The sequence below is a fragment of the Sturnira hondurensis genome, unplaced genomic scaffold (genome assembly GCF_014824575.4).
Source record: "Sturnira hondurensis isolate 20B ecotype Veracruz unplaced genomic scaffold, ASM1482457v3 Scaffold0018728, whole genome shotgun sequence".
Lineage (NCBI taxonomy): Eukaryota > Metazoa > Chordata > Mammalia > Chiroptera > Phyllostomidae > Sturnira > Sturnira hondurensis.
Genome location: NW_028091359.1, coordinates 6,638,259 through 6,650,683, shown reverse-complemented (window position 1 = coordinate 6,650,683; position 12,425 = coordinate 6,638,259). Strand labels below are relative to the sequence as shown.

At 36.7% G+C, this 12,425-nt stretch overlaps 1 protein-coding gene across 1 annotated transcript in view; it reads left to right on the top strand.

Annotated features, from left to right (window-relative positions):
• The window catches only part of SMURF2 (SMAD specific E3 ubiquitin protein ligase 2), a 112,447-nt gene that overhangs the window by 52,053 nt on the left and 47,969 nt on the right, over positions 1-12,425 (top strand). The window contains exons 2-3 of the mRNA XM_037069715.1: positions 5,522-5,560; positions 11,314-11,422. Of these exons, the coding sequence (XP_036925610.1) occupies positions 5,522-5,560; positions 11,314-11,422 (148 nt within the window). The remainder of the gene's footprint in view (positions 1-5,521; positions 5,561-11,313; positions 11,423-12,425) is intronic.

Genomic DNA, 12,425 nt, shown 5'->3' with positions numbered 1-12,425 from the left:
ACTTTATTTATTTTTAGAGAGAGGGGAAGGGAAGGAGAAAGAGAAAGAGAGGGAGGGAAACATCAGTGTGTGGTTGCCTCTCATGCGTCCCCCACTGGGGACCTGGCCTGCAACCCAGGCATGTGCCCTGACTGGGAATCGAACCAGTGACCCTTTGGTTTGCAGCCCACGTTCAATCCACTGTGCCATACCAGCCAGGGCTGAAACTTATTTAGATATTAGCAACATCTTACATGTGATTTTTAAAAGAAAATTTGTCAAACATTATCTGATGAGTATGTTTTAAGTAAAGGGAAATTATAATAAGACTTCATAAGTCAAAATTATTATTACTTGAGAATTAGTAATTTTAGCTATCATATAATATAAAAGTTCCCCTTTTAGTGAAATTATTTTAAATTATTTTGAAGTCTGTTTCATTCATCTCATAAATATTTATTGAGTGTGCCTAGCAAATGCCTGGCACACTGTGTGTTGGTGCTAAAGGTAGAAAGAAATGAGGCAGACATGATTTTTGCTGTATGGAGTTTACCACCTTCATATAGGCAACATTCTTTTTGTTTTAAAGATTTTATTTATTTTTAGAGAGAGGGGAAGAGAAGGAGAGAAATATCAATGTGCAGTTGCCTCTCCTGTGCCCCATACTGGGGACCTGGTCTGCAACTCAAGCATGTGCCCTGACTGGGAATTGGACTGGTGACCCTTGGTTTGCAGCCCACGCTCAATCTACTGAGCTACACCAGCCAGGGTTATATAAGCAACATTCTAAACTTAATTATAATGAAGTGTGATGACTGCCTTAATTATAATGAAGTGTGATAAGAATGGTCTTCTGCGACTTCCAGTCAAGATGGAGGCATAGGTAAACATGGCTCACCTCTTCGCACACCAACAGCAAAATTACAAATAGACTACAAAACAAATATCACTCAGAATTGTCAGAAAATCAGGCTGTATGGAAGTCTGACAACCAAGGAATTAAAGAAGTCACATTCATCCAGATGGGTAGTAGAGGTGGGGATGTGGAGAGGCAGAATGGGTGGTCCACACAAATGTGGTAGATAAAAATTGGGAGGGATATCTTTGCATTGAGGCATCCCAGCCCCACATGAGACCACCCAGCCCCGGGTTTTAGTGCCAGGAAGGTAAGTCCCCATAACTTCTGGCTCTAAAAACCAGTGGGAGTTGGAGTTGTGGAAGAAGCTGCAGGATTCTCAGGAATCTCCTTTTAAAGGACCCACATCAGACTTTGGACTTACACAGACTCACTCCCTTTGGTTTCCACACTGTAGCAGCAGCTGGAAGGGAACCAGTGGCCTATGGGAGAAATTGAAGTGTGTGGCATCAGGGTGAGTACTGGGGGATAGCTTCCTCCTGAACAAAACTCCAGAGGCCAAGCAGTGGCATTGTCCTCTTTTTGAGCCCTCTCTGACACAGAGCCACAGAGCCATACCATATCAGAGGCTCCCATCAACTTGGTTCACATGGTTGTCCTGCTTGGCCATTACCTAAGGCTCTTCCCCATCCAACTTATTGGTGCAGTTATTGGTTCACTACTAAGACAAGGAGTGAAAGAAGCTCTACCTAATACATAGAAATGAACATGGGGAAGCTGACAAAATGAGGAGACAAAAAAAAATATGGCCCAATTGAAAGAACAGAACAAATCTCCAGAAAAAGAGCCAAAATGGATTTAAGCAATCTGTGAGATGCAGAGTTCAAAACAGTGGTTCTTAGGGTACCCAAGGAACTCATTGGGTACCTCAACAACATAAAAGGGACCCATGTGGAGGGGTTAGAGGAAGAATGGGGGAAAAGGTGCAGGGATTAAAAACCATAATTGGTAGGTACAAAATAGAGAGGGATATGTTAAGAATAGTCTAGGAAATGGAAAAGCCAAAGAACTTATATGCATGACCCATGGACATGAAGTAAGGGGAATGCTTGTTAGAGAGGGGCTGTGCTGAGCAGAGGCAGGGCAAAAGGGGAAAAATTAGGACAACTGTAATAACATAATCAATAAAATTTACTTAACAAAAAGGAAGACCCAGGCTGAAATGAAGGTTACACCAAGTGAAATAAAGAAAAAATTACAGGGAATCAACAATTGTGTGGATGAAGGCAAGAAATCAAATCAATGATTTGGAACATAAGGAAGAAAAAAGCATTCAATCAGAACAGCAAGAAGAAAAAAGAATTTTTTTTTAAAAAGAGGAAAGGCTAAAGAGCCTCTGGGACAACTTCAAATGTATCAACATTTGAGTCATAGGGGTGCCAGAAGGGGAGGAGCAAGAAATTGAAAACTTATTGGAAAAAATAATGAAAGAAAACTTGCCTAATTTGGTGAAGGAAATAAACATACAAGTCCAGGAAGCACAGAGAGTCTTAAACAAGATGAATGCAAAGAGGTCCATACCAAGACATATCATAATTAAAATACCAAAGGTTAAAGAGAGAATCTTTTTAAAAATATTTATTTTTAGGGAGGGGGCAGGGAGGGAGAAAGAGAAACATTGATGAGCGATACATTGATCAGTTGATCAGTTGCCTCTCATATGCCCCCATCTGGAGACCTGGCCCACAACCCAGGCATGTTCCCTGACCAGGAATCAAACTAGTGACCTTTCGTTTCACAGACTGGTGCTCAATCTACTGAGCCACACCAGCCTGGGCTAAAGAGAGAATCTTAAAAGCAGCAAGAGAAAAATGGAGTTACCTGTAAAGGAGTTAACATAAGATTGTCAGCTGGTTTCTCAAAAGAAACTGCAGGCTAGAAGGGGCTGGCAAGAAGTATTCAAAATGGTGAAAAGCAAGGACCTACAACCTAGATGACTCTATCCAGCAAAGCTATCATTTAAAATGAAAGGGCAGATAAAGTGCTTCCCAGACAAGGTAAAGCTCATTATCACCAAGCCATTATTATATGAAATATTAAAGGGATTTATTTAAGAAAATATCAAAATTATGAACATTAAAATGGTAATAAGTTCACAACTGTCAACAATTGAATCTAAAAAACAAACTAAGCAAACAAGCAGAACAGAAGCAGAATCATAGATACAGAGATTATTTGGAGTGTTATTAGTTGGGAGGAAGAAGGAAGAGAATGGGGGAAAAGGCACAGGGATTAAGTAATACAGATCAGTAGGTATAGAATAGATAGGGATGTTAACAATATAGGTAATGGAGTAACCAAAGAACTTATATGCATGACCCATGGACTAAGTTCAGGGACATGAACTAAGAGAGGGAATTGCCAGAGGGAATAACTGATACCGGGTGGAGTGGGGCAAAGGGGGAAAATTGGGACAACTGTTAGAGCACAATAAATAACATATATTAAGAAATGAGCTCTGGCTGGTGTGGCTCAGTGGATTGAGTGCCGGACTGTGGACCAAGGGGTCACTGGTTTGATTCCCAGTCAGGGCACCTGCCTGGGTTGCAGGCCAGTCCTCAGTGTGGGGGGGCGTGGCCAGGGGCACGTGAGAGGCAGCCACACGCTGATGTTTCTTTCTCTCTCTTTCTCTTCCCCTTCCCCTCTCTCTAAAACTAAATAAGTAAAATCTTTAAAATATTTTTTAAAAAAGAAATGACTTCCAAGAGTAAAAAAAAAAAAAAAAAGAATGATCTTCTGCGGATGGTTGTGGATGGAGGGTTGAGAGAAATGTGTTCTAAAAGGCTTCCTTCCCTTTTGAGACCTATAAGATGAGACGATGAAGCCTGAGAAAAATGTTTTAGGTACTCGAAGGTTGTGGGTGAGAGATGGTGTACATTTAGGAAAGTGAAAGTTCAGCCTGGTTGGATCTTGGACTTGGGGGCTTGGAGGGAGAAATGGTGATGAAAGGTGAGGTCAGAGAGAGAAGCAGGAGCCAGGGCCAGAGCACTGTAAACCAATATAAAGTTTGGGTCTGAAGACCTTGGGAGTGATTGAGGGATGGAGGTTAGTAGAGGAGACAAGAGACAAGGTCCCTGAGAAAGTGATAGATTTGGTATGAGATGCAGAGCACAGGTGGAAGGATAGCTTTGAGGATGTTTTAAGGATGTTTTGAAATGTATTAGAAAGAGGGGAAATGGATAGAAAGACTTAGTCATATTTTTAGAATGATCACTTTGGGTCCAGAGTGGAGAACTGATTAGGCAGGGGACTGATTGGGAGGCTGTTGTAATGACCTAGACAGTACTTGATGGTGGCCTGGACTAGGGTGGTAGCACTGATAATGGGAGTAGACAGATTAAGGCTATTAATTAGAACCAGATATTGCCAGGAGGTGGGAGAGGGAGGAGTAGTGAAGGCTACAATGGAGGTTTCTGTCTGAGGCAGTGGAGTTGAAAGAAGGACTATTTATTAAAATAAAGTAAACTGGAGGAGCAGTTTTAGGGAAGAGAGAAGATGGGAATTTTATTTGGGGGGCATATTTAGTTTGCCTGTGTAGAGTTCAGGAGAGATCAGAGGGTTGGGTTTATAGATCTAGATGTGATCAAAACATGCAGACAAGGGAGAATGTATGGAGAAATGGCCCTTCAGATGAGTATTTCAAGAGGGAAGAGCCTTATCAATCTATTAAACTATGAACTTTCTCCCAGAAAAAATGTTTTTACCCATACGTATAACAGTTTACAAGTTAATTTCAAGGTTTACAGACTGGGGATCTGAGTTCCTTAGGTTACAGAGTAAAAGAAGAGGACAAAGGGCAAAACCATGAAAGACCTCAAGTTTCATGGATAGAGCTTAGGAAAAAAGATCAGGCAGGGAGACTTAGAATAAGTTTTATGCCTTGTGTAAAACCAGGCAATTGTGGTGTTAAAAAAGAAACCAAAAGAAGAGTTTCCAAAACAGGCAATAGTCAGTAGAGGCAAATGTGCCTCAGGGGTCAGATGTGACAAAGAATGAAAAGTGTCCATTGGATGGATTTAGTAACTAGGTCCCCCAGGGCACTGGAGAAGCAGTGTAGAGGCAGTGGTGAGAGAGGAAGCCAAATTACAGTGGGGGAGGTAAAGAATTGAAGTCACAAAGTATACACAATTCTTTAAAATAGTTTCATTATGAAGGAGAATAGGTTTAGATGCAGAGTAAATAGCAGAACACTATTTTAAAAACTTCTATCAAGAAAGCTTTATCTTATTTATGATCCTCTTCAGCATAAAATTATTTCATCCCTAAAATATATCTACCAATCTGAATTTACGTATTTACTTCTTAGGACTATTTCCCCCTTGCTACCTCAGGCTAACATGAGACTAGATCTTGATGGAAAATAGGAATGGGGACCTTATTAGAATACTAGATTTATACACCTTCTTGTCCTCATCTGTTACTTGTGATCATTGCTGAACTTGTACCCACTATTTCAGCTGTCTTTTGCTAGTCTTGAATGAAAATTTGTGATCATATTTCATACCTTGTTGTAGTATTTAATTATTATTTAGTGGTGTTTTCAGTGTTTAAAAAGTAACACTTTTGACAATGCAATCTTACTATTTTATTTTAATTCTTCCCATGTATTTTTTGTTTCCTTTACAGTACTCTGTGCAAAAAACTTGGTGAAAAAGGATTTTTTCCGTAAGTAAATTAACTTTAAATTTTGTATGTTGTGTGTAAATTTTTTGGTTTAAAGATTTCTCAGTTCAGAAATATGCTTAATGTTGTTTTATGAATGCATTGGTTCAGAGCCTTTTGGCATCATATTTTTTAGAGGGTTTTATGCTCTTTTATTTAGCCTTAACCCTCTTCCCTATACCCCTCCCACATATTTATATAAAATGTGTGTCTGTGCTAGAGTGTATATGCAGATGTGTGTAATGTATATTGAAGGTGTGCATGTGGTTAGATTTCTAGAAAAAATTTTGAGATTTTGTATCACTTTTTTACCCCCTAAGATTTTATAGGCAATTTTACCCATGCATTTAGGATTCCTTGGGAGGTAGAGAAGTCATTCAGCTTATTTGGAATTTGCAGACTATAGGAAAGAAATCTCTGCTACATTGGGTTATAGATGCTCTTGTGTCTCCAGAGTAGACATTTGGTTCCCATATTTGCAGTCTCTTTGCTGCTCTGTTGTGGCTTTTTTGTGGCTTTATTTAGAATTAAGTTTTTGAAGGAGGATTGGGAAGTACCCCTTACATGTGGGTAGTTTTAATTTATTGAGAAAAAAAAGAAGATAAAATTTTCAATAAAAAATTCTAAGCTGGCAAAATTTTTTATGTAAAATATTTGAAGTTAGAAATAAAGATTGATTAGATTTTTATATTCAAGTCCTACCATCTGGCAAAAACTGTTAAGTGGTAATTTAGTATGACATTAGATAATTCTCAGGGGTTGGGTTAAAAGAAATAATAAGCTCTTGATATATTTTTAAAGCACACTTAATTTATTCCACTTGAAATTATATTACTTCCAATCTTTATAGAGTAGAACCTGAATTAAATTTTATGAAATAACTTCATATAAAACTATATAATTCAAGTTTTTTATTCTGTATGTTTTAGGGCATAGTTCAGAGGAATGATATAAGCAGTTGATGTACTATGTACACTGTACTCCAATTTTTTTACCTAGTGGTCTTTCACTGGGCTTCCACCAGTTAATACTATCTTTACAGGCTAGTGCTGAACTACCCATCTCATTCCTGTTGCTAATAACCTAATAACCAGTGTGTATTCTTTGTACCCTTCTTAAGGCTGATTTGAGGTAGGAAATATCTAGTAGGACTGGAAAGTGGCAAACAGGATTGGACAGGCTGCTGGTAAGGAAAGAAGGATGGGAAGTGAGGACTGCCCCCTCTCAACAGCTGCTTCTATACCCTCCAGGACATCTGCTCTGATTTTAAAGATAAAAATCTTCAGTTTCATCTCCCAGCCTTCCTCCCCAAATTCTATTCCTTCTTCCAGAGCCCCAAGACACAGCTTCTCTGATAAAATATCTAGATAGCCTTGTCTCAGTTTTCCTAGGAAATGTAGAGGGATCTTACTTTAATTCATTGTAAACCTCTAAGAGGTGATTATGATTATCACTTATCTGATCTTTAGCATGTAAAAAAAAAGAGGAAACTTGCCTTTTTTATGGGTGTAAGCTGTAAGAATTTTTAAAAATTCTTAAGAGTTGTGACTTGCTCTAGGGATACAAAAAAAAAATTAAGGGAAACTGTGTACATGTCTTTAAAACTCAGAGTGGGAGAAACATTTGCCCTGGAAAGGGAAACAGAAAAGCCAGTCCTGAGGCCTTCAGATGGAACTCAGCCAGGGTGGAATATCCCCCACTTCACATGGGTGAAAGTTTTCCCCACTGTGGTAGATTTACAATTTTTCCATCTTTTATAAGTTGAAGATTGATTTCAGAGAAAGAATTAAATAATAGTTCCTAAATCTCTTAGTTAAGTTTGAGTGAGAACGTGTATTTATTGATTAGGATGTAATCAATCATATTGATTTCAGAGAAAGAATTAAATAATAGTTCCTAAATCTCTTAATTAAGTTTGAGTGAGAACGTGTATTTATTGATCAGGATGTAATTATCATTGATACTGAAATATAGTTATGTTTTTGCTTGTAATTCAGTTTAAATCATGTTGAATGAGAAAAGCAAAATTTAATATGAAGCAGGACTACAAGCTGATGAAATACATATATATATATATTTTTTTTTAATTGTAGGAAAAAATGTGCTCCCATGTGTAGTTTTTTTGTTGAGTAACTTGGATAATTTGAGATACTACTATTTATTTTAGAGTATCTGCCCTTGGTGAGAAAAGTTTTGCTCAGTCATTTTTAAAGAACTGTTTACAAGCTTATTGGCTTTTAAAAATAGATCCTTCTTCCTCCAAAATTTTAGCAGCAAAAGTTTCAAACATATAAGAACATATAAAGAATTTTACAGTTAATATCTCCCACTTAGATTTTACTATTAACTTTATATGTTCATTTATCCATTATGTATGTTTTTGTTTATTTAGTTTTATTAATCCTCACCTGAGATATGTTTACTTATTTGAGAGAGAAAGAGAAACATGGATCCGTTTATGTGCACTGACTGGGGATCAAACCCACACAGTCTAGGTGTGTGTCCTGACTGGGGATGTAACCTGTAATCCTTTTGCTGTACAGTACGATGCTCCAACCAACCAAGCCATCTGGCCAGGGCCATTTTGTATTTTTTTGCTTACTTTTAATTTTAGAGAGAAGGGAAGGGAAGGAGAGAGAGTATTTCATGTGTGCCTCAACTGGGGACCAAACCCCCAACCTAGGCATGGTGCTCTGACTGTGAGTTGAACCCGGGACCTTTCAGTTTACGGTGATGCTCCAACCAACTGAACCACACTGACAAGGGCCATTATGTATGTTTTTAAGAGAATCTTGTCATTAGCATCAAATTATTTTCTTTCTTTTATAAAAGCAACATTTAAATAAAAGATATGTATGTGAAATAGCATACTGTGCTAAGGTGTTGTATAGGGGCCATATTGAAGTCACTCAAAACCAAGTTGGTTGGCTGAATGTTTTTTTTCTTTCCCCCAATCAAAAACAAAGCTTTCTTTTCCTTAGTAAATAACTTCCTTTTAAGTTGAAATTTTTATTTCATTGTTATTTTTAGCTCATTAAGTTGTGTTTGTGTAGTGAGAAAATTCTTAAGCTTGCGCTACTTTATATATAACTCAGAAGTGGTGGGAAAAATTGAGAAATTTGAAAAAATACAGAAAATACTGTAGCCACTTTTTATTTACCACTAGAGGTCTCACTAACTTCAGAAAACTTGATAGCTGTTGACCACATTAGAGTAACTTGGCTGTCAAGTTAAATTTTTGTAGAATAATGTCATCAGGTAAGTTGAAATAGGTATTTTGGGGGGAGGGTATAGAGCTTGTATGTGTAATTGAACAGAAGAGAGACATAGGAAGGTGGGAGTCGGACATTCATACTTAATTAAGGATTTGGAAGCAATACCTACTGTTTTTGTGTTGAAAAACTTGTTTTTCTTAGTCCTTAATTCTTTAGTTAAACGACATCCAAAGAGAAATCTAGCAATGTGATTTTTTGTTGGCTTGTTTTTGCTTACAATCATATACTTATATGTTTATTTGCTTATATTGTAGAATCAAAAGAACAAGTTTGAGTAGATCTCTCCCGGGAGAAAATAATGTTACTAAAGATAGAGGGAAAAGCATTCTTCCATTAAGCACATTTGCAAATTGTTAGATATGGGAATAATATGAACAGTGTTAAACTTCAAGAACAATAAGTTAAATAGATTGATATCCTAACTTACCAAGTTTCTTCTTAAATACTTATCATTCTGAAATTTTGGTCTTTTATTTTTTGAAGTTGTTGATCACCAAAGCATGGAATCGGAATTGGCTAGGTGATTTCTGGCTGGCCTTGAATGTTGGCATATTAGTATCTTGACTTTTAAAAAAATTAGCATAGATATCAAGGTGCAAAGTTTCTCCAGTTTGCAACACTTACTGACATTTTGTTGTAGTATTTTCAGCTGTTCATAGGAGATCTATTCTATCCTAGTATGTTCCACATCAAAATGGTCAGTTTGTTCTTTTAATGTTCGATTTTTTCCAACTTTTTCCTTTTTTTTTGTCAAGAGCCACTATTTTCATTGCTGTTTGGTTTGAAAACTGTAGTGTCATTTTGACGTTAGTTTCTTATAAATTTGTATTAAGATTTTTCATAGTAGCTTTCTTTGTTATTTTCTTTTCCTTTCCACGTGACTTCCCTAGTTTAGGATCCACTTATCCTGCTGTTCTTAATGCTATTGTATGACACAGCAGTTTCATCGGTGGTCTCTGTACCTCTAATCTTTTCTTCTCTCAGTCCATTCTGAATACCACTAATAGAAAAATATGAAAATGCATTTACAGCCGTGCTCAAGAACAGTGGCTCCCTGCTCTCTACAATACCTCAGTCACTCTAAGCCTGTATTTTCTGACTTTAAGCTTCCCTTGGATCAGTCTTTATCTCTCTGACCATTTTTACTCTCACACCTTAGCACAAACCTTTTGGTTAGACTCCTCTAAGCCCTTCAAATATTGTCAGACTCTCCTTGGTGTTCTTTCTATTTACTCTTTAAAACCCAAATGAGTCTCATCCCCTCAAAAAGAAAGAAATGCCTTTCTTTACTGTTTAAACTTAAACTGTTCTCCTTCTCTGAGTTCTTGTACAAACTGAATCACATAATAATTAAAAGAATGAAATAAAAAACCAAACTGTGTGCTTTGGTTTAGAATCTAAACTTTAGGGTGTGCAACCTGCAGCCCAAAGGGATGGCTATGAATGTAGCCCAACACAAATCCTAAATTTACTTAAAACCTTTTTTTTTTGCTCATGAATTTTCATTAGTGCTTGTGTATTTAATGTGTAGCCCAAGGCAACTCTTCTTCCATTGTGGCCAAGAGATGCCGAAAGGTTGGACACCTCTGCCTAGCTCTGCCACTTACTACTGTGACCTTGGACCCTTTGTGCCTCTGTTTCCTTATAAATAAAATAGAAATAATAGTATTATTTACCCCATAGGGTTATTATGAGGATTAAGAGATGTTCTATACATGTACTTAAAGCATTCATAGTATTACAAATCAGTACAGACACTTGTTTATTTTGGGTTTTTTTGCGTTTGTTTCGTATGTGCGTGTGGTGTTCTTATTTCCCAAATTAGGTATTAAGCTCTTTTTAAGGCAGGGTATTCGATTTTTGTTTCAATTTCTCACATTCATGGTAGTTTTTCAGTAAAATTTTTGGTTAATTTAATTTCTCTGTAGCCCATGATCCCATGTGAACTTCAGTAAGTTCTTTCTTTAAATAAGCTACTAAGGAGACCTTGGGAAAGCTCTAAGCAAGCTGAGAGTGTTTTAAGCATTTTCCTTTCTGGGGTCAAAGGTAAAGATCTATAAACACTTCCACATTTGAGGTAACCTTTAGACCTTGATCATTTAAAGCTGAGAATGTTTTGAGATTGGAATAATAAAAAATATGATTTTTGTTATTTAATGTAGAATTAACTTTATCCTTAGTTTTTAAATGGACCAGTCCTATAGCTATGTGCTGAACTTTAAAAAAAGAATGAAATAGCCCTGGCCGGTGTGGCTCAGTTGATTCATGTCATCCTGCAAACCAGAAGGTCATAGGTTGTGGGCAACCAATTTTGTCTCTCACACTGATGTCTTTTTCCCTCACTTCCCCTCTCTCTAGAATCAGTAAAATTTAAAAAAATGAAATAATCTTGGTAGCAAATAATAATTTTTATATAATTATTTTTCTAGCTTCCATGTCAAATATTTTTTAATTTAAAAAAGATCTTCCCCCTTTTCACAGGACTTCCGGACCCATTTGCTAAGGTGGTGGTTGATGGATCTGGGCAATGCCATTCTACAGATACTGTGAAGAATACACTTGATCCAAAGTGGAATCAGCATTATGACTTGTAGGTTTAAATGATTTATCTGAAATGAAACATACAATCAGTATTATTTGTTATAGTCTTTGAAAAGAATCACTGAAAGAGATCTGAATTTGATCCATGGTATAATTCGGTATTCACAGAGGGATACAAAACCTACTGGGAAAGTACTTCGGTTAATTTATAGCTGGTTTTGGAAGATGAGATACCCTTTGTAATGACCCTATGAAAAACAAAATGTATACATAGTGTAGAGCAATTTGCTCCTCCTACTGTAGTCCAGTTATAACTATAAAACCAGAAATCACAATTTGGGTGCACTCATAGGCATTCTTTCTGCTTTTATTTGGATAGTTTCTTTTCTTTAAATTTTATGTTAATCACAGTAGTATAGGTACCTTTTAAAAAAGGCAAATGATAGTGGAACACTTTTAATGGGAGAATGCAGTTCTCTGCTCCTTTCCCCCCCCAGATTCCCATTCTTAAGGTAACTGCTTTCAATTACTTTGGCTGTTTATTTTGTTCTCTCTCTCTCAAAACATTGATTTGTTGTTCCACTTATTTATGTATTCCTTAGTTGCTACTTGTATGTGCCCCAAGCAGATCAAATTGCAACCTTGGCAAATGGGACAACGCTCTAACCAACTCAGCTACCTGGCCAGGGCTTGGTATTTTCTTCTGTTTCTAGATATCATGCTTTTTTAAATACCATCTCGATATATAAATATAAAAATACAATTATTTAGTTGTAGGTATTATTTTAAAATTTCCTATATAGAAAATGACTTAGCTTTTACAACTGATCTCTCCCATCCTCGCTTCCAGAGAACTCGCATGCCCTTTCCTTTATCCCAGTCCTCCTATGTAGTCATTTGTACCTTTTTGGTTAAATCACTGTTTTTTGTTTATATTATCATCATGTAGATATTCATCACCAAATCACATGATATACTGATTACATTTCCTTTCTTGACAACTTTTGTTTTTCTGAAATTAATAGCTATTATTTATTTGTTTAGTTTTCTGT